General features: G+C 43.2%; 1 protein-coding gene across 4 annotated transcripts in view; it reads right to left on the reverse strand.

The window, feature by feature from the left end:
* LOC130281835 (solute carrier family 2, facilitated glucose transporter member 9-like) overlaps positions 1-26117 on the reverse strand; it is a 90158-nt gene that overhangs the window by 55866 nt on the left and 8175 nt on the right. Inside the window, exons 1-3 of one of the 4 annotated variants that reach the window (XM_056529513.1) lie at positions 15698-15834; positions 6969-7067; positions 4874-5034 (exon numbers count right to left, since the gene is read on the reverse strand). In XM_056529513.1, the coding sequence (XP_056385488.1) occupies positions 4874-5034; positions 6969-7067; positions 15698-15742 (305 nt within the window). In that variant the 5' untranslated portion in view covers positions 15743-15834. Of the gene's footprint in view, positions 1-4873; positions 5035-6968; positions 7068-7464; positions 7540-13070; positions 13135-15697; positions 15835-26117 lie in introns of those variants that run through there. The other 3 variants (XM_056529516.1, XM_056529515.1, XM_056529514.1) reach the window with 3 other exon arrangements.

Raw genomic sequence — 26117 nt, forward strand, 5'->3', positions numbered from 1 at the left:
TTCTGCTACGCAGACTTGTCGGGACATGTTTTCATATTACTCAGGGGGGCCACAGTAAAAACATTCAAATCCATTTAGTAGACTACATGCGTGAATGAGAGAAAGGGGGCGAAGCTATGCTGGAAAAGGGGGCATGGCCTAGTGAGGCTATGTTAGCAAAGGCGCATCACTTTACTTCCGGGGGGGGGGGGGGCGGTTTGACGAAAGGTATCCCCCCCCCCCCCCCCACTACTGGTGCTGGAAGCCCCATCAACAAGGTCGGCTCCCCGTGTCAGGTCCGGTCCTTCTGTCTGTGCTGCCAGCCGTGGCATAGAGGGAGACAGAAAGTGAAAGTAAAAAAAAGTCTCCTCAGTGAGGTGAGGAACAGAAAGTTCTTCTTTGTGGGTCCTCAGGAGGAAGAATAAAGCTGTGGCTGCGGTTTTACTCAGCACTCTGGGTCTCTCTCACCCAGCACCAACCAGCAACCGCCTGTGGGTCTCTGTATTGTTGTACCATACTTAAAAATAAGACATGCCCTGAAAATAAGACATAGTGTATCTGCTTGAGGAAACAATTATAAGACAGTGTCTTATTTTCGGGGAAACACGGATGATTTCTATAGAAAGGAGATATTTTTTATGAAGTATATTAGAAAGGTTAAAGTTTTGCCAAGATGTATAACATAAAAAATGTTTTCGATTCTGACCGTGCCAATTTATGGCCTAGCCTTAGGTTACAGTCACATAGCCATAACAATGTTCTGTGTGAAAGGATCTACTCAGGTTCCACTCCCAATTTCAGAGAATATATATGTGATTGCAAATCTCTTAACATCTATGATATGTGATTGCTTAAAGAGTCTTGTGGGAAGATCTGGGCCCCATATTTGCTTGTTACTGCCTACTGAATATTATTTAGCATGGGTATAACTGTGTGAGCCCCATTCAGTGGAACAGAGCAGTTGTCAAGTGAACGGGAGCACTTTTGTGACCCTGTGCTCCTGACTCTGGTAGCCCCTGTACTGCCCTGGTGTTGGCCCTGCTTACGTACATCAACACACTTATGTTTTGGGCTCTTGATGAAGTTCTCCTTTAAGTTTAGCTCCCATTTATATAGACATTTCCTATTTCTATATTTTGCCAATGGAAACTGTATATTTATTAAAATTTTAAGATACTTTAGAACATTGCTTAGAAAGATAAAACTACATCTGACAATAATATGATTATAAAACACACGTGCAAAGCCAGCTGATAAAGCAGTATAAACTGTTATTATCTACAAGTGCAACCTCTTGCCATTAGCAGAAACCATTATGTAAATGAAGAGGCCTGGGTTAATAGTGTGAGAAAGTGGTTAATCTGGAATGGAAGATAGCAGGCAGCCTTGGATGAGGTTTGAAGTCAACTATATTCTGCTCCGGTAGTCACAATATGTTCCCATCATATACATAGCAATGCTATGCATTTTGAGGAAGTTTGCTATCCCATGGATATTAATTGGTTATTTGTAATCAGCCCTGTGCGGGGAAATAACAAAACCACTAATAAATCCTATGGAGATAAAGACTAAGGGTTTTCTTCATTATCCAGTTAACCCTTCTGCAATCAGAGTCAAGATATGTTTAGAAATCTATAGCTTTATACAAGCATGCCAACATCACTGTGAGGACATATTGGTAGGGAATTTATGTAGACTAACTCCAGAAAAATGGCATAAAAAAGGAACATGTTTGTGTAAAATGTTTTGCCCCCAAAAAACAGGAAAAGTAAAAAAAAAATTATTGAGCAAAAAGGAACTTGCGTAAAAGTAGGAAGTGTTTCTGGTTGAGACTAAGAATTCAAATAGTTAGGTTAAGTATATCTGTTTGTTAAAAGGGCTGTATAGCTTTCATATAGGCTATTGGGGAATTCTGAGCTATGTAGAAAGACCTATGTTCTGGGTTTTCATTCCTTTGCCAGAGCGGTGAGAAGTTACAAAGAGCATCTCTTCGGAGGACCCATCCTGTCCTGCATTATATACACAACCCACTAATTTGATTAGGCATCATGTAATACTTGTTTTGTCCTGTTATGGAGCTAGAGGGAAATGGAACAGTTGCTGTAAGGTTTCCCCACAGATTACATCTGATCGCTGTTGGTATTTCCATGGGACACTTCTAACAAATAGGTTTGGTCGAAAGTCAGCAACCCCTTTAAATGGGTTCTGTCATTTAAAAAAACAGCCCTCCATGTGCTAAACAAATAGGATTCACATAGGCTATAATTTTATTTACCAAAAATGTCACCATACCCCAGAAAAAAAGCTCAAAGTCTTGGCAACTAGGTGTCTCACTCCTCTTCAATCTGCTGTCTACTGCTGGTTGTCCAGGGATTTCTGTTCTCTATTAACAGAGGGACCCAGTGCAAAAACACAAAAATTGGTGGGAAGGCATAGCATCTGCTATGGGCAGATTAGTGTTGGGCATGAATATTCGCAACGCAAATATTTATTGTGAATATCGCATATTCACGAATATATCGCAAAATATATGCAAAATATATGCAAAATAAAAAAAAATGAATAGGGATCAGGAGATGCAAGGCATTTTATTTTATTTTATTTTTTTTACTTAAAAGGAAAATCATAAAAACCATATAAATTTGCAATTGCTATAATAATACAGACCCTCAGAGTAAAGTTAAGGGGGAAATTTATAAAAACCTGTGCAGAGGAAGAACAGTGCAGTTGCCCATAGCAACCAATCAGCTAGCTTCTTTCATTTTTTAAGAGGCCTGTAAAAAAATGAAAGAAGTGATCTGATTGGTTGCTATGGGCAACTGCACCACTCTTCCTCTACACAGGTTTTCATGAATCTCCCAATAATTTTACTACCGCAAGGTAAGTTCACTGAAGACCGAATATGAAAAATATCAAAACTGTAGAAGTTATTTTCCATTAAGGTAAGAAACTGTGCCATTGAAGTGTCCTGTATATATATATATATATATATATATATATATATATATATATATATATATATATATATGTGATACAGTAATGCTTTTTTTTGTTTTACGCTGTTCATGTGGTTTAAATTGCACTGTGCAAGCTATGAGAGCAGAAGGGGTTTACATATTTATTTAGCTGGGAATTTACCAGAGGAAAAAGGAGGAGCTTGGTCTGGTCCAGCCTCTCTACTGAGAGGAACTGAAAGTAGTCAGTAGTCTAGTGTAGAGTGTGGAGGAGAGAGGAATGCACAAGCCTCTCTATTTGAAATTCTTTGTTAGGAGTACCGGACAACTTGGGGTAACACCAACTTCTGCTAAAGCCATGGCCCAGGCTACCCTTACTACAAATTGGTCTATGGATCTGAAAGCAGAAAAATGAGGAAAGTAAGGAGAACTAGGTGCCGTGTACAGTGCATAAGGTCCCTTTGAAATAGCAGTAATTGCACACAGCGAACAGTCCCAATAAAGTTGTTGCATTCAGACATAGGGTTAATATCAGACCTAAAGCAGGCACACTGAGGTGATCCTATTCATGGCACCCCTTTTGTGAAGCATCTAACATGTCTAGTGTGGTCTCCTTGGGGCCCATTGAATAGTTAAAGTATGCTAGTAGTTTAAGTACAAAAAGCAAGTCCGCTCATGAACTCCTCAGCACGGCTTAGTCTCTAACTCAAATGTAGAAAAATGAAAATGATAACCAATGATTAAATTTCTTCAGATATCCTGGATTCCCAAATAAAAAAAAAATCACCAGCCGGTGACTAACAGCATGGCACAAGTAAACCACAGAACAAGACTGATGACATGTTTCAGACCATGTGACTCTTCATCAGATGTGCTCCCAGGTTAGATTCTTTAGGCCTAGTTATGATAAGCTCAGCTCGCCTACTTCTTCTCAGCCTACGGTACTGGCAGGTATATGTGCACAGCCTGTAGTTGGGCCTGGCAGCAACTAACTAAACCAAACTCTACCCACTAGCTAAGAGAAAGGGTGGGCTAGGTATCATCCCACACACTCTAGCAAATTCTACATGTTAAAGGGGTACTCCGGTGAAAACTTTTTTTTTTTTTAAATCAACTGTTGCCAGAAAGTTAAAACAGATTTGTAAATTACTTCTATTAAAAAATCTTAATCCTTCCAGTACTTAGCTGCTGTATGCTCCATAGGAAGTTCCTTTCTGTCTGACCACAGTGCTCTCTGCTGACACCTCTATCTGTCTCCGGAACTTTCAAGAGCGGGAGAGGTTTGCTTTGGGGACTTGTTCCTGTTCTTAACAGTTCCTGAGACAGACAGACAGGTGTCAGCAGAGAGCACTGTGGTCAGAAAGAAAAAAATTTTTCAAAAGAAAAGAACTTCCTTTGGAGCATACAGTACTGATAAGTACTGTAAGGATTAAGATTTTTAAATAGAAGTAATTTACAAATCTGTTTAACTTTCTGACAACAGTTGATTTAAAAAAAAAAAAAAAAAAAGTACCCCTTTAAGTATATATTTCAGTGTTTTGGTATGGGTCTGTCACACATACACCTACAAGTGTAACCACTAAATAGAAACAAAGTAGTAGGTTCACGGAATTCACATGTATGACATATGGCGTGCATTGCACAAAAAATAAGAGCAAAATAAATATGTTACAATTAAACCACAGAACTGCAACCACAGGGCAACCAGTAGATCATGGAAGCAGGATCTGTATCAAGATACTGCTTAAGGACCTAAGTGGGCATCTGGCCAGAGCTAGTACAGTGTAGCTGACAAGTCTCAACAAGACCTGTACCCAACTGTTGGGAACTGCAGCACTGGCAGGAGACAAGTGGATATAGCTTGCCATGAGCCAAAACTAAATGAAGACCAATGTGATGAGACATGAGGAAACATGACAGATTAGGAGGGAAAATCTTACCGTCCAAACCTGGAGACAAGAACACCAACAAGCAGGGACCCCAGCATTCCACCAAGTGCAAATACAGACACCGTCAAGGAATATAACACTGTTAATGGACTTGAGGTAAGCGATTCTCCATATCTCTGGAACCAGGTAGCATTGTAAAATGCTTTTATGTGCTGGAAAGTAATGAATCAACTAACGTTAATGTCTAAAAGTCTAATGAATCCCCAAAAGTTTGATAAGTCAATTAATACTAGCACAAGTTTAAATAATAGATAATAATGCATTAAAAAGAATGCCAATAATGATCTGCGTGACAATAGTTCTTTACTATGACATAAGTAAAACACATGATGATCAGCAATGTCAGAGAAAGGCATATGATCAGCAAACAGCTTAGATCCTGATTGAACTATGTCAATTATAGTCAGAGTTCAAGCACATGACTCCATTAGTTCAGAGGTCACACGCATTCACCAGACCAAGCTTGTAGCCATACAGTACCACCTTTATCAGCTCCTTATTTCATTATATGAGGGTCAGCTTTAGGAGAGAACTGAGGTAAAAATCGTATATGCTCATAAAGTAAACATTTGCCATTGTGCACTTTTCCAATGCGTCAATCATAAGTCTGTGACCATTCATTTCTTAATATATCATTAGACTAATCCATTTCCATGATACAGAGCTCCAAATATCTAAAAAGTTTTATCGTTCAACTCTATGACTATGCAGGGGATTTGTAGGTCTGTTTCAGAAACATGGAGCTCTATCCACTATAAAGTGGATATAAAAGCAGTGTTTTCCACAGAGTGTGTCTCCAGCTGTTTCAAAACTCCCAGCATGCCCAGTTAGTCAGCGTGGAAATTCCCTGACAGAAATGCGATGCAGCAGCATCCTATTAAAAACAATGCTGCAACAGAATATCAGAGCTGAATATTTTTCCGCTGGATTTTGCTCACAAATTAACAAAGCAAACAAAGTGTGAACATAGCCTTCGTCTTCGTTCTCCCAAAGGCCCTATTCACATCATAGTTTCTTGTCCAAGGTATATAGCAAGATACCAGTAAAAGGCTATTCTAGGGCATTTTCCAAATGTTTGCTGCACTTTTGAATAAAAAAAAAAAAAAAAAAAGGATATATTTGGGCAGCAGACAAAATTCAGTCACTAGTGTACTATGTTCAGTTTTTTTCCTTTCTGTGGACGCACAGAAATGCATTGCCATCTATGAGACAGCGCATTTCCGAGCGGTCATAGTATTGGCTTGTTCTACCAGGTCTTTGGGTTCCTCCGCACTGCGGACATTTAGCCCTCGCAATTCTGTTTGCAGCAGGTGCCACCTAAATGATCAGCAGTAAGACCACGCAGACAAGCAGCGTCTCATAGACTTTAAAGGGGTACTCTGCCGCAAACATCTTAGCCCCTAACCAAAGGATAGGGGATAAGATGTTAGATCGCGGGGGTCCTAGCCTTCACGCCTCCTCCCATTAACATGAATGCAAGCTTCCGCGTCCCTGCCACTGCCGCTGCTGGCACGGAGATCGTGTGGGGTCCACATCGGCGGCATCAGGAACGTGGAAGCTTGCATTGATGTCAATAGGAGGAGGAGGCGTGAAGGCTATGACGTAGCCATCACGCCTCCTCCCATAGAAGTGAATGGAGAGGGCATGGCGGCCGATTCGCCAGTCATCGGGCGCGGAGCGGAGTTTGCGGAGAATGACGGGGTGCCGCGCCAAAGACCGTGGGCTCCCCAGCGACAGGACCCCTGCAATATAACATCTTATCCCCTATCCTTTAGATAGAGGATAAGATGTTTGTGGCACAGAACCCCTTTAAATGTAGTCTGGAGGAATTCTGCCTAAAAAAAGAACATTTTCAATCTTTGAGCAGACGGCCATTCCTCCGGCTCCGTTCTGCTGCGGAAATTCGGCAGTGCGCACAGAGCAGCAGAATCCTTTTGAAAACAATGGGACTCTGCTGCAAGAAGAATTTCACCGGCTGAATTCCCGCAGTGTGAACGAGCCCTTAGAAGCATTAAATCAGTAACAAAAATTGGTTGTATTAGTATATATATTCTTTATTGACGAGCAAAATAATCTTCATTCTTACCTCTGATGGGGAATTCACCACTGCTAAGTTGTAGCCATAAAGCATAGATGACCCAAAGGAGGAGAGTAGGGAAACGGCCAATAAAGGGAACGTCAGGGTCTGGAAAATATAAATCATAAAAGGAAGGAAAATATAGATCATATATAAAAATAAATAGCATTACCATGATAGACACGATCAATAAGTCTTCGTCTCACAGACAGATTCTGTGTTTCCCAACTGGTTGATTCCAGCTGTTGCAAAACTACAACTCCCAGGACATGTCGTTTCACAACAGCTGGAGACACCCTGGTTGGGAAACCCTGAATCTGTCCGAGATGAAAACTGGAGCGATTTGCCCATTGCAACCAATCACAGCACAGCTTTCACTTTACCAGGGCACTTTAGGAAGTAAAAGCAGACTGTGACTGGTTGCCATGGGCAACATGAAGTCTTGATAAATCTTCCCCATTGAACCATTTGGCTAATAGGAGTGACTAACGAATACACTACACACATTGGAAAAGATTTATAAATCTGTGTAAAGGAAAGGCAGTCTCTGTTGCCCATAGCAACCAATCACAGCTTTCATTTTATATTCTGCTCTAGAAATATTAAAGTGTGCTGTGGTTGGTTGCTATGAGCAACAGAGAGTGTCTTTTACACAGCTTCATAAACCTGTCCCATGGAACGCATCTGTAGCGAATTCCATCTGCTCCGGCCGGTTAGCTCTGCGTGTCCGCTCGTAGCGGTGGATTTCCCGCTGCGCATCTGCTACGAGCAGGCACTGTGTCTACAGCTACGAGCTGACATGGAGAGCTACCCAGCCGCAGCAGAGCGCTTGCTCTTGTGACTGTCTTTAGCACATCCTCAGCATGAAAACCTCAGCAGATACGTTACAGCTTTCAACAACAGAACAGAGTGCAAAAGGAGACCCCCTCGTGGACATATTCAGTTTTTTGCTCCAGCCTATGTAGGCTACAGAGCGGCACAATGAGAGCCTGGAGGTGCCAGCAGCATGACGAGACCATAAGGCTGCACAATGGACAGTCTGGAGGTGGCAGCAGGGTCGGGAGACCATATGGCATCATAATTGAAGATATTAAAGAGATTTTTGAGATGTCAATTGAAGATTTTGCAGAGATTAAAGGGGTAATCCAGTGGATGTTCTTTTCTTCTTTAATTTCCTTTCTGTCTGACCACAGTGCCCTCTGTCAATGTCAGGAACTGTACAGAGCAGGATATGTTTGCTATGGAGATTTGTTCCTGACATGGTCAGAAAGGGAAGAACTCCAAAACTTCTGTAGTATATAGCAGCTGATAAGTACTGGAAGGATTGAGATTTTTAAATAGAAGTAATTTACAAATCGGTTTAACTTTTTGGCACCAGTTGATTTAAAAATGTTTGTTTTTCAGCTGAATACCCCTTTTAAAACTAAAATCTTGCTTCCTGTGCTGTACAGCTCATATCCCAGCATTTTCCTCTTATCACAGACAGGATTGCAATTAAAGATTACATCAATGTATAGATAGCCTTTGCAAAGGTCACTGAGCATGACCAGACATAGTTTCCATTATTGTCAATGGGACAGTTTCAGCCTATTGGGCTTGCTGTAAATCATATCTCTAAATCCTGTTAGAAACAGTTTAGGCAAGATGGCAGCACCCATAACCATGTACAAAAAATGAATAAAAACAGAAAATAGAAACAGATCAGAAAAAAGTGTTTCAATATATTTTTCTTCGTTTAAAATAATTTAAAAAAATCCGATACATTCCTTTCAACATTTGACTCAACATAAAACTTTTTCCCCTAAAATAATTTACAAGATTTTTTTTTTTTCTATTTCTTCTACTGGAATCTGTCTTCACTGCTAATATTGTGCTCTTAGCAACGTCGATGAAAAAGATGGAGATGTAAACATAGTCCAGCACATAAACCAACCCTTCAACCCCTTTTTTTTTTCCCAAAATAGTTACACAAGTTTGGCCCAGTGACTTGCACTATTCATTGTGGGCACAGCTGCCAGCAGACTGATATCGACCTTGGTTATGTAACAGAGTTCCTGAACATATTGAAGATATTGAGCATATGCTATGGGGCTGCCCAATTATACTGACATACTGGCTAATAATTCTGGAATTTATAGAGGAAAAGATTAAGATCAAGGTACCAGCCGACCTTCGGACCTGTGTCCTTGGGTATGTTGAAGGCCTTGGTTTTGATCAAAGTACTCAAATAACTGTGAGTAGGCTACTTGTCAATGCTAGGCTGCTGATTGCAAAAAATTGGAAAGAGTCTCGCCCGCCGACCCTTGCAGAATATAAATCTAAAATGGAAAGAGTTATATTATGGGATAAGGCAATATACAATAAGAGAGGACGCAGTGATGTATTTTCTCAAATTTGGTCAGGATTGCTGGAAGAGTAGTACAGTATGAAGGGAAGGAGGGAGAGGAAAAGGGAAAATAATTATATATCCTTTTATTTTTATTTATTTATTATTATTATTATTTTTTCTCTTCTCCTGGCATCGGTAGGGGGGTTGGTATAGTGGGAATATATATTGACCACAATTTTGATTGTTGTATATCGTGTATTTTTGCTGAGTGAAAATAAATGATTAAAAAAAAATAAAGAAAATGTAACGGAGTTCCTGTCTGAAGGAGCATTTGTAATTTTCATTTTGTATTTGTACCAAAAAAAAAAACATTGTTTTTAATGGCACACAATCCTGAATTCATAAATGTAGGCTGTAAATGTAAGGATACACGGATAGCATGAATTTTTATAAGTCACATTTTTGAGATAGAGTTTAGAGTTTAGAGAGAGAGAGATGTGAAAGACAAAAAGGGACAATGCGCCTATCTGTGTGCCGTTATCCTTATTACAAGTGACAGCTGAGGAAGCGTAAGGAATGCTCTCACCTAGTGAGAGCATAACACCTGTTGCAGCTTGAAGGGGCCCAACTGGTGTGGGTAAGTGGAAATCCACGGTGTGTTGCCCGGATGGGTACGTTTTTTTCTGGTTAAAGCTAATAGGGGGCAGTAAGTGTAAAAGCACTAAATTGTTAAACTGATTTCTTTTGCAGCCGTATAGGGGAGTATTGTTCTATAAAAAGTAAAATATACAGTTTATGCACACCACTGTTCTAAAAGTACGTCTGTGTACGGCCTGGCACTTTTCTGCCTTAGAAGTGGCAGAGGCCTAAAGGCATAGGCAGAGGTCACAGAGTAGGGGCGTGTGGCAGCAGGAGTTGCAGCAAGAGGTCTGAGCTCCCGGTGTCAGCTAGCAGTCGTGTCTCGACCAGCAGTCGTGATTGATTGGTTGACTCGATCATCCACTTCATCCCAAGTGACATCCGAAACCCCCAGTCAACAGTCGGTGGGTTCCTCAGACTTAGTCTCCAGTTGGCATGGCCCTCATGCTGCTGCTGCCACCTCCAGGCTCTCTTTGTGCCACCATATGTTCTCCTCATGCTGATGCTACCACCTCCAGTCTCTCACTGTGCCACTCGGTGGCCTACATAGGCTGCTGATACCTCCAGGCTGTGTCATTGTGCCTCCATGTGATCTCCTAATGCTGCTGGCACATTAAACTTGTTAAAGGGGTACTCCGGTGGAAAACATATAAATAACATTTTTTTAAGGTCTTTTTAAATCAATTGGTGCCAGAAAATTAAACATATTTGTAAATTACTTCTATTAAAAAATCTTAGTCCTTCCAGTACTTATCAGCTGCTCTATACTACAGAGGAAATTCTCTCTTTTCTTTTTGAATTTCTTTTCTGTCTGTCCACAGTGCTCTCTGCTGACACCTCTGTCCAGCGCAGGAGCAAATCCCCATAGCAAACCTATGTTGCACTGGCCAGTTCCTGACACGGACAGAGGAGTCGTCAGAGAGCACTGTGGACAGATAGAAAATAAATTCAAAAAGAAAAGAGAGAATTTCCTCTGTAGCATACAGCAGCTGATAAGTACTGGAAGGACTAAGATTTTTTTAATAGGGGTACTATACTGAAAACCCTTTTTCTTTTAAATCCACTGATGCCAGAAAGTTAAACAGATTTGTAAATGACCTCAATTAAAAAATCCCAATCCTTCCAGTACTTATCAGCTGCTATATGCTCCACAGGAAGTTCTTTTCTTTTCCTTTCTGCCTGACCCAAAGTGCTCTCTGATGACACCTTTGTCTGTGTCAGGAACTATCCAGTGCAAGGGGATTTGCTCCTACTCTAGACAGTTCCAAAATTGACAGAGGTGTCAGCAGAGAGCACTTTTGGTCAGCCAGAAAGGAAAAGAAAAGAACTTCCTGTGGAGCATATAGCAGCTGATAAGTACCTCCCCTAATAAAACTTTGAATCACCCCCCTTTTACCAATAATTAAAAAAAAGTGTAAATAAAAAATAAACATATGTGATATCGCCACGTGCGGAAATGTCCGATTTATAAAAATATATCGTTAATTAAAATGCTGAGGAACTGAAACTAATTATATAAGAAAGCTGTAGAACTTTTAATTTAGACAGTAATTCGGATTCTTCTTTATATAAAACCGGAAATGCCTTTAAGTTTTTGGACAGAAAGTCAACCAGCATAGGGTTAGGAATGTTCTCTTTACACATCACATGCATGGAATTAAGGAAATACATGATGTACTGTGGCACTGACAACATCCACATGCTCCACGTAATTGCTTTAGAAACTTCATCTGGAGATTAGGAAGGGATTAAACTTGACGGTGGTTTTCAGCTGCATTCACACATCACTGGTTCATGTAACATTTATTCTCTATACAGACCAGATACACATAGGGGGTGGTCTCGGAATTGTAAAGTGCTGCGGAATTGGGTGGCATTATTTAAATAAATATTATTTCTTGCTATGGGCAAGTGTTCATTGAACCCGATTCTATTGGGTTGTGTGCAGACTTTGAGTTCTGGTGCAGCTCAAAGATCCCACTTCGCAGCATTTACGTTTTTTTTTCAATTCTCCGGATATTCAGCTGAAATCTATTTGAAAAATTCTGCTAAAATGTGACAAATAGTATAATAATCTGATGCATTATGAGCAAAGGTGGGTGAATTTTTTACAAGTCTCACCCACAATTTTGTAACATCCGGACGTACGACCAGAAACAAACCAAAAGTAAGGTACATGGTTATTCTAGCATAAAGTCTATAAAAATAATTCCACTTCAGGAATAAAGCAACATGAATGGAAACATAACCGTGAAGATCAGCTCACATTTTCCCCACACAGTTGTACGTCAGAAAAAGTGCATCTTGTTATATTGTGTGTGCCGTGTTTTATTGTGTTTACACTGTAATTCTAATGTTTAATATGTAATAGCTCACAGAGGTCTTGTGGATGAATTGACAACCTGTTCATGTGTATGGGAGGGTCTGTATCATTGGAGTAGCAATGTTTTGCACTCTTTGCAGGGGGTGGGGTCTGTTACTTTAGGGGAAAACATAGCTACTTTCTTCCAAAAACAGCGCCACCCCTCTTCAGATCGTTTGTGGTATTACAACTCCGCTTCATTCACTTCAGTGGAACTGAGCTGTAATACCACACACAACCAGAGGAGAAAATCAGTGCAGTTTCTGGCAGAAGGCAGCTATGTTTTTGTTATTTTGTTTTTAAATCTGGATAAGACCATTAAATATCATAGTGGCACCCACCAATCTTCGTTCATGAGGAGACAAGGTAACAGATTTGCCAAACCAGTGTTGCTTAGGAGTGTCATTGAATTGCAGTGTACGCAGCATTGCCTTTGTGACTAGAAGAAGGCTGAGAACAGCTCGAACATGGACCAGCAGAATTGGTCAGTGAGTGAAATGGCCTGTATTCCACCTGTGTGTGGTAGAGAACAACATCTAAGAGGCTCGATCTCCCTGTCCAGAGTTGCTGTTTGTACATTCTCCTGAGACTTTGTATAGTAAAGTTTGGCTCTCGAGCAAAGTGTGTGATGGTCTTGTCCTTCACTACATCCGCCCAGCAGGGGATATCATTCACCCTAAAGGCCCTGCTCATTCTACAGCTGTTTTCCCCTTACAGTTAAAGGAGAACTCCGGAATATTAAAATTGTCCCCCATACTGCCGGCAGTAAAAAAGTACATACCTTCCTCTGCTCCCCTGGGGCCTCCGGTAACCTGCTCCGGTCTCCGCCACGATCCTCTTCCTGGTTGCCGGTGGTCGGAGAGTCATACTGCGCTCAGCCAATCACCAGCCGCAGTGAAGTCCCGACTCAGCCGGCGATAGGCTGAGCGGCAGTGTGACGTTTTCGGCCCCGGCAGCAGGTGCCGGTGTAGTGAAGAATTTTGGGTCCTGAAGCGTTCTCACACTGCCGCTCAGCCTATCGCCAGCCAAGTCGGACTTCGCTGCGGCTGGTGATTGGCTGAGCGCAGTATGATTCATCCGACCACTGGCAACCAGGAAGAGGATCATGGCGGAGACCAGAGCCAGTTACCGGAGGTGCCGGGGGAGCGGAGGAAGATATGTACATCTTTATTTTTTTACTGCCGGCAGTATGGGCAACAATTTTTATATTCTGGACTTCTCCTTTAATGCAGCTTGTATATCACAAAGCTCTGGCTGCCGGCAGTCACCACTAGGGGGAGCTCAGCACAGAAAAGTAAGCATTTACTAAAGAACTCTATATAGTGAGCTCCCCTAGTGGCAGCTGTAAAGAAACAGGGGCCAAGTCCTGGAGGGAAAAAAAAAAAAAAAAAAGTGGGGGAACTCTCACTCAAGGACTGCAGGACTCCTGCTAATGGGACCAGTGTTCCTGCTGTAGAAAAAGTGCAGGAACTTAGTTCCAACACGTTCCTGCAGGACTTGAGCCCTGAAAGAAACTCTACATCAATGTCAGAAAGCAGTAAGGGTATGTTCACACTGCGGAATCCCCACGGAATTCCGTGAGTAAAAGTCTGCACAGTGAACAATACCATCAGTGTGAATGGGTTTCCGCGAGACCCGTTCACACTGCGGAATTTCAGCAGCGAACAATTCTGCCGCTGAAATTGTTCCGCACAAAGAAAGAAGATGTTCATTCTTCTTCGAACACTGCATAGCCGTCATATACAGTAGGAGGTAGAATACTGCATATACAGTAGAAGGTAAACTTTCCTGACATGTTTATACCAATAAGAATCCAGATGCTGAGACCCCTCCGATCACAAGAACATAGGGGTAGAAATGTTCGGCTGAGTGCTGTGCCCCTTAGTTTCTGCTTGCTCTCCTAGAAAAGCCAAGTGAACGGTTTATAGTCTCAATGAAAGTCTGAGACTTTCTGTAAGTCTGTAATTTAACCCCCCGGTTCTTGCTAAATATACTGATGTAAAATACTGATCCTAGTACTGCAGTGTGAAACTAGCCTTAGGGTACGTTCAGACGAGCGGATTTACAGCGTATTTTACGTTGCGGATCCGCCGGTGAAGGACCTCTGTATTCTGCCTTTACATGTGCCTGCTCGGAGTGGCAATACGCCGCTACGTGCAGACACACTGAAGCGATGTGAGAGTTGCTGCGCATGCGCGGTGTACTCGCACACATCGCGGCCGCTCCCCCTGCTCTATGAGCTATGCCGGGAGCTGCCACAATCTGAGAGTATACTGCGCATGGCGACTCACACATCGCAGTGTGTCTGCTCGTAGCGGCGTATTGCCCCTCTGAGCAGGCACCTGTGAAGGCAGCATACAGAGGTCCTTCAGCAGGAGATCCGCAGCAAAATACGTGCTGTAAATCCGCTCGTCTGAACGTACCCCTAGGGTGCATTCACATGAGCGTATTACCTTTAAAACTCGCAGTGTGTTTCCCGATGCAAGTTTGAAAGGGGCCGGGCCCTCTGCAGCAGATTTTCAGCTGCGAATTCACGCTGTTGAAAATCCGCCGCAGACCCTATTGACTTTAACGGCATCTGTGGTGAAAATATCCCATGGACAGCCGACAGAGAGCCCATCTCCTTTTACACTGACAGTGGGAAAACTATAAGGCCAGGTTCACCCAATGTGTTTTAAACACACACACCTTCTCATCTGTAAGAGTAAAAAAACAAAAAGGCTGCAAAAAGGAAAAAAAATTGCAGCTGTTTTTTTTTTGCCAAAACATACATCAATGAATTTTATGCAGTGTGAATCCAGACAGAGAGAGAGAAAGTGTACACAGGCAGGCTGCACAGCAGACCCCATTAAAGGTCAATGTTACCTGCTGCATATTTTCTGCTACTCGCAACCCGCCCATGTGATCATACCCTAAGGCTTGGTTTCCACACAGGTTTTTTGGGGCGTTATTTTGGAAAACTGCCACTTCAGTTTTTGTGCCAAAGTCAGAAGCAGATCCAGTAGGAAGAAGTCCTTCTTTTATATTTCCCATTCCTTTTGGATACACTTCTAGCTTTGGATTCAAAAAATGCCAGGAAAAAAAAAACCTGTATGGAAACCTATTGCAACGTAGTTTTGGTATTTTTGGAAAATTGTTATGATTTTATTTGTACGTAGTTTTGCAGTGCACAATATAACAATATAGTTACTATTACGCTCAGAGCTTAAAGTATAATAGCCACAGTCAAACAGGTCATATACAATGCAGAACCCATAGCCAACCAACAGTAACATAAAACCAGCATTCACAGGATCCTATTATACAGCACTATGCACACATAAAAGAATACATTGGTAATAATAGGCCCATTCACACTATATAATCTCAGCCTTGACTGTACAGCTCAGCAGCATTAGGAGGACTTACCCCAGTTATATGCTTTGGACTGGAGACTTTCTTGTGGTTATCCATTTACAATGAAGAAGTTGTCCTTCACTTGCAAGTTAAATTTTGGAAATAAGAAAAATTCTTACTTTAAACTTGAAAAAATTTCCAAAATAGAAAAACCCCCATTGATGTTAGTGAATGTACATGTGCTGGTGAATGAGGCTGCCCATAGAATAGCATCCACCTCCTCTTTAATAACCCGTCTTCATCAGATTGGGAAGCTGTGGGGAAAGGCAGGGCTCACATGATTTGGCTTTTTTTTTTTAAAGAGGAAATGGGAATCAATTTGTCAGACTGAAGTTTTTTTCTCTCTCTCCCTGAAATCTGGATGCTGCATACTTTAACGCAGGGGGTGTCACATGTGCGATACTCCACGCTGCGCCCAGTCCGAATAGTAAGACATGATCTGATATAAGGAAACTGATTGTGCGGCTTAAGAACTTACATAAGTAAATAGCAGGAGCTGGGGGAACATGAGGGGGGATGTTACCTAACACTGAAGTCACCGACAAAAGTGAATATGAGTAAATAAGTTACTTAGGGCATGAAAATCTAGATCAAATATGGAAGTGTAATAGGGGTCATTTCAAGTTGTTATTTTAAGGAATTAACAATACAGGTAAGAAAAAACATAAATGAACACGTGACCCAAATAAAATTAAAAATTAAAAACCCCACAGAAAAGGGAATAAAACCAGTGTATTTTCAATGTTTTCTCAATTGGAAAACACAACAGTATGTGTTTGTTGTTTGTAATGGCTCATTCTGTTACAGCTGGGTGAGGCCACTGATGGGCCAGCCAATTTACATTCACATTGAGGGAGATTTATCAAAACCTGTCCAGAGGAAAAGTTGCCCATAGCAACCATTTTTTGTGCCGTCATCTTTACTTTTTATCGATACCACATTTGTATACATAAAACTTTTAGATAATTTTTTATAAATTTAGTTTTTGAAACAAAATGTGACAAAAAAGTAGCATTTTTGGACTTTTTAATTTTTTTACATTTACGCCATTCCCCGTATGGGATAATTAACATTATATTTTGATAGTACAGACATTTATGCATGTGGCGATAACAAATATGTTTATAAAAAAAAATTACGCTTTTTTGGGGTAAAATAAGCAAAATAGGAAAAACTGACAATTTTCATTTTTATTGGGGGAGGGGATTTTTCACTTTTTTTTTACTTTTTATTTTTACATTTTTTAACTTTTATTTTACACTTTTTATGTCCCCATAGGGGACTATCTATAGCAATCCTTTGATTGCTAATACTGTTCAGTGCTATGTATAGGACACAGCACTGATCAGTATTATCGGTCATCTTCTGCTATGGTCTGCTCGATCTCAGACCAGAGCAGAAGACCCTGGGAGATGACCGGAGCCAGGCGAGGGGACCTCCGGCCGCCATGCTGTATGATCATATCGCAGCGGCAGCGCTGCGGGCGATTCAATCATCCATTCAAAGTACTGCACTGCCGCAGATGCCGTGATCTGTATTGATCACGGCATCTGAGGGGTTAATGGAGGATATCCGCGCGTTCGCGGATGTCAGCCATTACCGGCTGGTCCCCGGCTGCTAGTATCAGCCGGAACCTGCCGTGTATGATGCGAGCACCGTTCCGATGCTTGCGGTCATACACAGGACGTAAATGTATGTCCTGGTGCGGGAAGTCCCGCCAAACCAGGACGTACATTTACGTGTGTGGTCATTAAGGGGTTAAGCTATGTTTACACGAAGAACAACATAGGCAGATATTCTGCACATCTGCATGTTCCACCGACGCTAGGACCACTCGGAAATGTGCAGTCTTCATAGACGTCAATGCATTTCTGAATTCGCAGAAACTATGTTCACTGTTTCTGCAGAAATTCCATGCCATGTGCATGATGCAGCAGAATCCCATTTAAATCAATGAGACTCCAATGTAGCGAAATTTCTGAGTTAAATATTCCTGCAGAATTCCACTTGGAAATTACACCATGTAAATATGGCCTTAGGCTAAAATTCTGCTGTTTTTCTAAAAATACTGACCAGAAACATTGTGTGAATATGGCCATACATCTACCTTCAGTATGGAATCATAAGGCTAAGGCTACACTGTGACTTCTTTGTAGCGCTCCAAAAAAGATTTTTACTATACAGCTGCAGTCCTAAGAACATTTGAGGCGGTTTATCGAAACCTGTGTAGAGGAAGTGTGGGGCAGTTTTCCATAGCAACCAATCAGATTGTTTCTTTCAATTTTAGAAAGGCCTATAAAAAAAATAAGAGCAGCAATTTGATTGGTTGCTATGGGAAACTGCTGCACAGGTTTTGATAAATCTCCCAAATTGAGTTATATGCAATCTTGTGGACTTGTGGATCAATCTGTAATTTTACAAAGTCGCATGCATTAGTGTTTTCATTTTTCCTTTTGCTTCATAATGCTTTTTTGGGGGCTTTTTAGTAGGGGGAAAAGGGTCTAGTTCTTAGTGACTAGTAGAGATGAGCGAAGTTACAGTGATTCGATTCATCTTTCAATTCGGTTTTCAGGTGCTCCGGTGGACTGGAAAAGGTGGATACAGTTCTAGGAGACTCTCTCTTAGGACTGTATCCACCTTTTCCAGCCCACCGGAGCACCTGAAAGCTGAACTAATTTATGCAGGCTAAAGTCCGCAACTGCCGAGCCGAGAAGTTTGTGACAAATGGAATCACTGTAACTTCGCTCATCTCTAGTGATTAGACAGTCTAAGGGTGTGTCTAAGGGTGTGTTCACATGAGCGGATTTCCTTTCAAATTTTCGGCAGCGGAATCTCCTCTGCAGAAAATCCACCACACAACCCATTGAAGGCAACAGGGACTCTGGTGGATTTTTTTTTTTCAACTTTCAATTTTTATTAAGGTATTTTAACATTATAATAAAGTAGAACAATAAGACAAAATATTGCAAAGGGACCCAAGAGTCAGGAAAGAATAAACAGGTATCATAACAGGTGTTATGCAATAAAATAAACATCGGCATTCCGTAATTCATACCCGCCCCCGGTAGTCATTAACATAAACAATGCAAAATAAGAAGAAAAAAAGGGGGGGGGGGGATCCAATGAACCACATCAAGAGACAAGGGGGAATTTCCCCACAAACAGACCTTGGAATTCACAGGAAGGACAAACACACATATAGAAAGACGCATAACAGAATAAGAAAAAGGAGAGAAAAGAAAAAGAGAAAGGTAGAGGGAAGGAAGAAAAAGAAAGAAACAGGTTCATGGAGGCTGTTGATCAGTGAAACGATCCCACGGCTCCTAGACTAAGAGAAATAAGGGATCTGTATCATACAAGGAGGCTGTAAGAGATTCAAGAGAACAGATCTCACGGACACGAGCAACAAGATCATCCTCAGATGGAGGAAGGGTCCTCTTCCAGTATTAACAATAAAAGTGTTTGCAGCAACTATTGGGGAGATTTATCAAAACCTGTCAGGAGGAAAAGTTGCCCAATCGCCCATAGCAACCAATCAGCTCGCTTCGTTCATTTTTAACAAGGCCTCTGCAAAATGAAAGAAGCGATCTGATTGGATGCAATGGGCAACTGGGCAACTTTTCCTTTGCACAGGTTTTGATAAATCTCCCCCTATATGCATAAAGAGCTTGAACAGCTTATTTGACAGGGCCCGATAGGAAAGGTGCAAAAGGTAGGTCAGGGGGTCAAGGGGAACAGAGACACCCAAAACAGTATAGAATAACCACTGTACTATTCTCCAGTAGCCAACAATAAGTGGACATTACCAAAAAAAATTTTTAAAACAGTACCTAAGCCCACCCCACAACGCCAAAATTGAGGAGGAATGGCAGGATTCAGTTTATTTAGTATCTCTGGAGTATGATACCGGAGTATGATACCATTCCATTAGTATTTAAAATTGAGTCTCTTTGTAGGCCGTACATATGGACACCTTAGAAGCATGTTCCCAAATCACGTGCAATTAAGGAAGAGAAATAGAGGTACAGGGGGCTTCCTTCCAATGATGCATAAAACGGTGCGACAGAGTCACACCATCAGGGGACACAAGAAGGACAGAGTAGATATCAGAAAGAAGCCCCTTCGTCTGGGGTCGCTTAACACTCATGGGTAAAGATACAACCAAAGACCCCTGTTTAGAGGACATATAGTTGAGAAGCTGCAGGTAGTGGAGCCCTTGAGAGGTAGGGAGATGCTTGCAAGAAACCAATTGTTCAAAGGACAGAAGAGTGCGAAAAAGGGGGTCAACTACATCAGCCGTACAAAAAAGACCCCATGAGCGCCACTCCCGCACCATTCCCGAAGTCAAGCCAGAGGGGAAATCAGGGTGATAGAGGAAGGACTGGAAGGGAGAAAAAGAAGAGTAAAGTTTAAACTTCCTAAAACAATATTACCAAAAATAACGAGAAAAGGACATCGGACCCAATAGCGAACCTAAGGCGTAGGGGGATGAAAAGCTCCAGAGAAGAGCATTTGGATGGATTGGAGCCAGCCAAAGCTTCTCCAACTCCATCCACCTGCTATGAGCATGGTACGTCAACCATGCAGCCAGATGACCTAGATGGGCAGCCCAGCTATATATAGTAACATCAGGAACACCCAACCCTCCCATAGATCTACTAGCCAGCATCACAGACATTGGGAGTCAATGTCTCTTAGCGTCCAAAATAAAACAAAAAATAGCAGATTGAAAAGAATGAGGAGCGGATAGCGGGACTCGTACTGGTAGAGTCTCAAAAAAAGAAAGCAATTTAGGTAAGATAAATTTGACTGCCGCAATATGGCCGAAAAATGAAATATATTGGACAACCCTGCCTGGTTCCATTAAAGCAGTGTTTCTCAATTCCAGTCCTCAGGGCCCCCTAACAGGTCGTGTTTTCAGGATTTCCTAAGTCTTTCACAGGTGACATAATTATGGTCAGTGAATCAGGCATCACCACAATTATATCACCTGTGAAAGTCTAAGGAAATCCTGAAAACACGACCTGTAAGGGGGCCCTGAGGACTGGAATTGAGAAACACTGCATTAAAGAGAGGGAAGGTCGAAGAGGAAGTATGAGAAAGTTTAAGGGAAGCAGTAGGAGAAGAGTATAGACCCTGCAGAGCTGTGAGAAAGTTACCCGTTGTGCCAAATTTTTCGAGGGTAGCAAAAAGAAACGGCCAGCCCAGTCTGTGAAAGGCCATTTCAGCGTCTAAACTAAGAATCAAGGCCTGGTGAGATTTCTGATTAATGAAGTCTATTAGGCCCTCCACTCGTCTAGTAGTATCACCTCCCTGGCAGCAAGGATAAATACTACTTGATCTTTGTGCACAAGAGAGGGAAGAAAACAACAAAGGCGTGTCGCCAAAACCTTTGAGAAAAGCTTCAGGTCCGAGTTAAGAAGAGCAATGGGCCTAGAGCTGGAAAAATCGTGACGATCTTTATCCGGCTTAGGGATCAGAGTGATCAATGAGTGTAAAAGGACTGTGGGATCCCCTCATCCCCCCTATAAAAGAGTTGAAAAGGGAAACAAGCCTGGGAAGGAGAACAGAGGAGAAGGTCTTATAATGCAACAAGGAGAGCGCCCCGCAGGGAGAGACTTAACCCCTTAACGACAATGGACGTAAATGTACGTCATGGTGCCATGGTACTTAACGCACCATGACGTACATTTATGCGCCGCCATGACCGCGAGCACCGGAGCGGTGCTCGCATCATGCGCGGCAGGTCCTGGCTGCTATCGCGTGGATGTCCGCCATTAACCCCTCAGATGCCATGATCAATACAGATCACGGCATCTGCAGCAGTGCGGTACTTTGAATGGATGATCGGATCGCCCGCAGCACTGCCGTGGGGATCCGATCATCCAGCATGACAGCCGGAAGTCCCCTTCACCTGGCTCCGGCCGTCTCCCGGGGTCTTCTGCTCTGGTCTGAGATCAGACCAGAGCAGAAGATCACCGATAATATTGATCAGTGCTATGTCCTATGCATAGCACTGAACAGTATTAGCAATCAAATGATTGCTATAAATATTCCCCTATGGGGACTATTAAAGGGGACTTTAGGGCAATTTCAAACATACTCATTTTGTTAAAAAGGTTTGAGATTTTTTTTAAGTGGTACCATTATAGAAAAGCATATAATCATGGGTATCATTTTAATTGTATTGACCCACAGAATAAAGAAAACATGTAATTTTTACCGGAAAGTGTACAGCGTAAAAACCAAACCTTCCAAAATTTGCTAAATTGTGGTTTTCTTTTCAATTTTCCCACATAAATAATATTTGTTTGCTTGTGCCGTACATTTTATGGTAAAATAAGTGAAGGAATTGCAAAGTACAATTGGTGACGCAAAAAACAAGCCCTCATATGGGTCTGTGGATGGAAATATAAAATAGTTATGATTTCTAAAAAATATGCAAGAATAAAATTGGTCTGGTCCTTAAAGGAGTAGTCCAGTGGTGACTCAGTGGTGAGCAACTTATCCCCTATCCTAAGGATAGGGGATAAGTCGCAGATCGCGGGGAGTCCGACCGCTGGGGCCCCCTGCGATCTCCTGTACGGAGCCCCGACAGCCCACGGGAAGGGGGCGTGTCGACCTCCGCACGAGGCGGCGGCCGACACGCCCCCTCAATACAACTCTATGGCAGAGCCGAAGCGCTGCCTTCGGCAATCTCCGGCTCTACCATTGAGATGTATTGAGGGGGCGTGTCGGCCGCCGCTTCGTGCGGGGGTCGACACCCGCTATCTGGGCGGAGAGCCGGGGCCCCGTACAGAGAGATCGCAGGGGGCCCCAGTTGTCGGACCCCCCGCGATCTCAAACTTATCCCCTATCCTTAGGATAGGGGATAAGTTTTTCACCACTGGACTACCCCTTTAAGGCCAAAATGGTCCTGGTCCTCAAGGGGTTAAAGGGGTATTCCAGGAAAAACCTTTTTTTTATTTTTTTTATATCAACTGGCTCTAGAAAGTTAAACAGATTTGTAAATTACTTCTATTAAAAAATCATAATCATTCCAATAATTATCAGCTGCTGAAGTTGAGTTGTTCTTTTCTGTCTGGCAACAATGCTCTCTACCGACATCTCTGCTTGTCTCGGGAACTGCACAGAGTAGAAGAGGTTTGCTATGGGGATTGGCTTCTACTCTGGACAGTTTCCGAAACAGGTGTCATCAGAGAGCACTTAGACAGAAAAGAACAACTCAACTTCAGCAGCTCATAAGTACTGAAGGGATTAAAGGGTAGCTCCCACCATCCTATTTTTTTTGTTTTGTTGCTAGCCCATTCCCCCCCCCCCCCGCTACGGCACTACCCCTTTCCCTCCTCCAACTCCCCCCGCCCCGCATACCCCATTCCCTCATTACTGCAGAGTCCAGCAGTGGGCGTGCAGGGACAGTGGCGGCAACAAGGCGGCGGCGGCGATGTGCGGGAGGAGTGGCCTCCCAGCCAGTGGCCGGGGAGCCAATGCGCTCGCTCCCGCCTGTCTGATTGACAGGTAGGGAGCGAGTGCAGCCTAACTGAAAAAGGACTGATTGCCACTCCAAAATCAGTCCTTTTTCAGTAGCCAGTTTTTAAATGTAAATTAAACCTTTTTAATGAAAAAAAAAATAATAAAAGTATATTAGAGATATGTTGTAGTACATAAGTACTACAACATATCAAAAAATAAAGTTGGTGACAGTGCCCATTTAAGATTTTTTTATAGAAGTAATTTACAAACTTTCTGGAGACAGTTGATACATATAAAAAAAAAGTTTTTCCCTGGATAACCTTTTAAGCACTTCAGAAAATTCCTCATGAGTGACAGGATCATTCAGCGTCTCAAGTTCAGATGCCCAGAGAGTCAGCAGACTACATTGAGAATTAGGAATCTAACACTGCATCACGCTCATCCGGGGCAGAGGGAAATTGGGAGGGCAGAGAATAAAGTTTGAAGTAATAGTCCAGGAAAATACAAGATATCTCATCAGGATAATAGTGGAGTGCACTCGAGGAGTCCTTCAGAGCAGAGAGAGACTGAGCAGCCGCACAGTCCCGTAAGCATCGAGCTAGCATAGTATGGGCTGCTTAGCATAAAGCAGATGACGTTCCACCTTCTGGAGAGCCAAATCCCCCAATTGAGACTGAGCAGTGACCAGTCACCTTAGCACCGACAGAGAGGGGGAGGACAGTAAAAGAGTCTCCAATCCAACAATCTGCACCCAAAGCTCCCGGGAAGGAGACAAAGTGTCACGTTTTAATCTGGAGCCCAAGGCAATACAATGGCCCCGTGCCACAGATTTATGAGCTTCTTACAACACAGACCGGGAAGCAACAGAACCTTCATTATTAGAAAAATCTCAGTTAAACACTGTTGGATTGAATCCTGGGAGGGTGGAGACTTAATTAAGGAATCATTGAGACGCCGATTACAACATCGGAAAAAGGAGGTGAAGGGAGAAAAGGAGAGTAGGACTGGACGATGGTCAGACCAAGAAAAAGGGTTCCAGGGAGGCACCCGAAAGCATTTGGACCATAGGGAGATTGCCAAAGAAGTAATCTATACGAGTATGAAGTTTATGAGGGTGAGAGTAGAAAGTAAAGGAACGATCCGGGGGGTGGTTAATACGCCAAAGGTCATAAAGCGAAGAGGCTGTAACAAGACGCCGAAAAATCGAGGACAAGCGCAGCTGAGCAGGGGAAGGTGGGATAGCTACAATAGAGTGGTGGTCCATAATCAGAGAAAAAACAAGATTGAAATCTCCCCCAAGTAGCCAAGCAGAGGAAGGATATTTATGGAGCCATGCAAAAACCCGACACAAAAAAGGGATTTGAGATGTGTTAGGTGCATAGAGATTAAAAGGGAGATCAGTGTAGCTACCCCCGCAACCTTCCGATCAGAGGAGGCCATAATGGCTTGGGGATACAAGTGATGAAGAAATTGGAAGACACCTGAATGGTCAAAGCGCGCAGCATCACTAACTCCCGCTGCAGGAGGTGCCATTTCGGGGGGAGTTAAGGCTCTTCACATTCAAGGAGACACACTTAGCCATGAGAAGGCATAGGGAATGTCACGATGCCGGCTGGCAGGTAGTGGATCCTCTGTGCCAGAGAGGGATTGGCGTGGACCGTGCTAGTGGATCGGTTCTAAGTCACTACTGGTTTTCACCAGAGCCCGCCGCAAAGCGGGATGGTCTTGCTGCGGCGGTAGTGACCAGGTCGTATCCACTAGCAACGGCTCAACCTCTCTGACTGCTGAAGATAGGCGCGGTACAAGGGAGTAGACGGAAGCAAGGTCGGACGTAGCAGAAGGTCGGGGCAGGCAGCAAGGATCGTAGTCGGGGGCAACGGCAGGAGGTCTGGAACACAGGCTAGGAACACACAAGGAAACGCTTTCACTGGCACAATGGCAACAAGATCCGGCGAGGGAGTGAAGGGGAAGTGAGGTATAAATAGGGAGTGCACAGGTGAACACACTAATTGGAACCACTGCGCCAATCAGCGGCGCAGTGGCCCTTTAAATCGCAGAGACCCGGCGCGCGCGCGCCCTAGGGAGCGGGGCCGCGCGCGTCGGGACAGGACAGACGGAGAGCGAGTCAGGTACGGGAGCCGGGATGCGCATCGCAAGCGGGCGCTACCCGCATCGCGAATCGCATCCCGGCTGGAGACGGTATCGCAGCGCACCGGGTCAGTGGAGCTGCCCGGAGCGCTGCGGTAGCGAGAGAGAAGCGAGCGCTCCGGGGAGGAGCGGGGACCCGGAGCGCTCGGCGTAACAGTACCCCCCCCCTTGGGTCTCCCCCTCTTCTTAGAGCCTGAGAACCTGAGGAGCAGACTTTTGTCTAGGATGTTGTCCTCAGGTTCCCAGGATCTCTCTTCAGGTCCACAGCCCTCCCAATCCACCAAAAAGAACCTTTTTCCTCTGACCGTCTTGGAGGCCAGTATCTCTTTCACTGAGAAGACGTCAGAAGAACCGGAGACAGGAGTGGGAGAAACTAATTTGGGAGAGAAACGGTTGATGATGAGTGGTTTAAGAAGAGAGACATGAAAGGCATTAGGAATACGGAGAGAAGGAGGAAGAAGAAGTTTGTAAGAGACAGGATTAATTTGGCACAAGACTTTGAAAGGACAAAGATAGCGTGGACCCAGTTTGTAACTGGGGACACGAAAGCGGACATATTTAGCGGAGAGCCATACCTTGTCTCCGGGAGCAAAAATGGGGGGAGCTCTTCTTTTCTTATCGGCAAACTTTTTCATGCGAGATGAAGCCTGTAAAAGAGAATCTTGGGTCTCTTTCCATATGGTGGAAAGATCACGAGTCACTTCATCTACAGCGGGCAAACCAGAGGGCAAGGGAGTAGGGAGGGGGGGAAGAGGGTGACGGCCGTACACCACGAAAAATGGGGATTTGGAGGAAGATTCAGAGACTCTAA

This window comes from Hyla sarda, chromosome 7 (assembly GCF_029499605.1).
Source record: "Hyla sarda isolate aHylSar1 chromosome 7, aHylSar1.hap1, whole genome shotgun sequence".
In the NCBI taxonomy this organism is placed as follows: Eukaryota; Metazoa; Chordata; class Amphibia; order Anura; family Hylidae; genus Hyla; species Hyla sarda.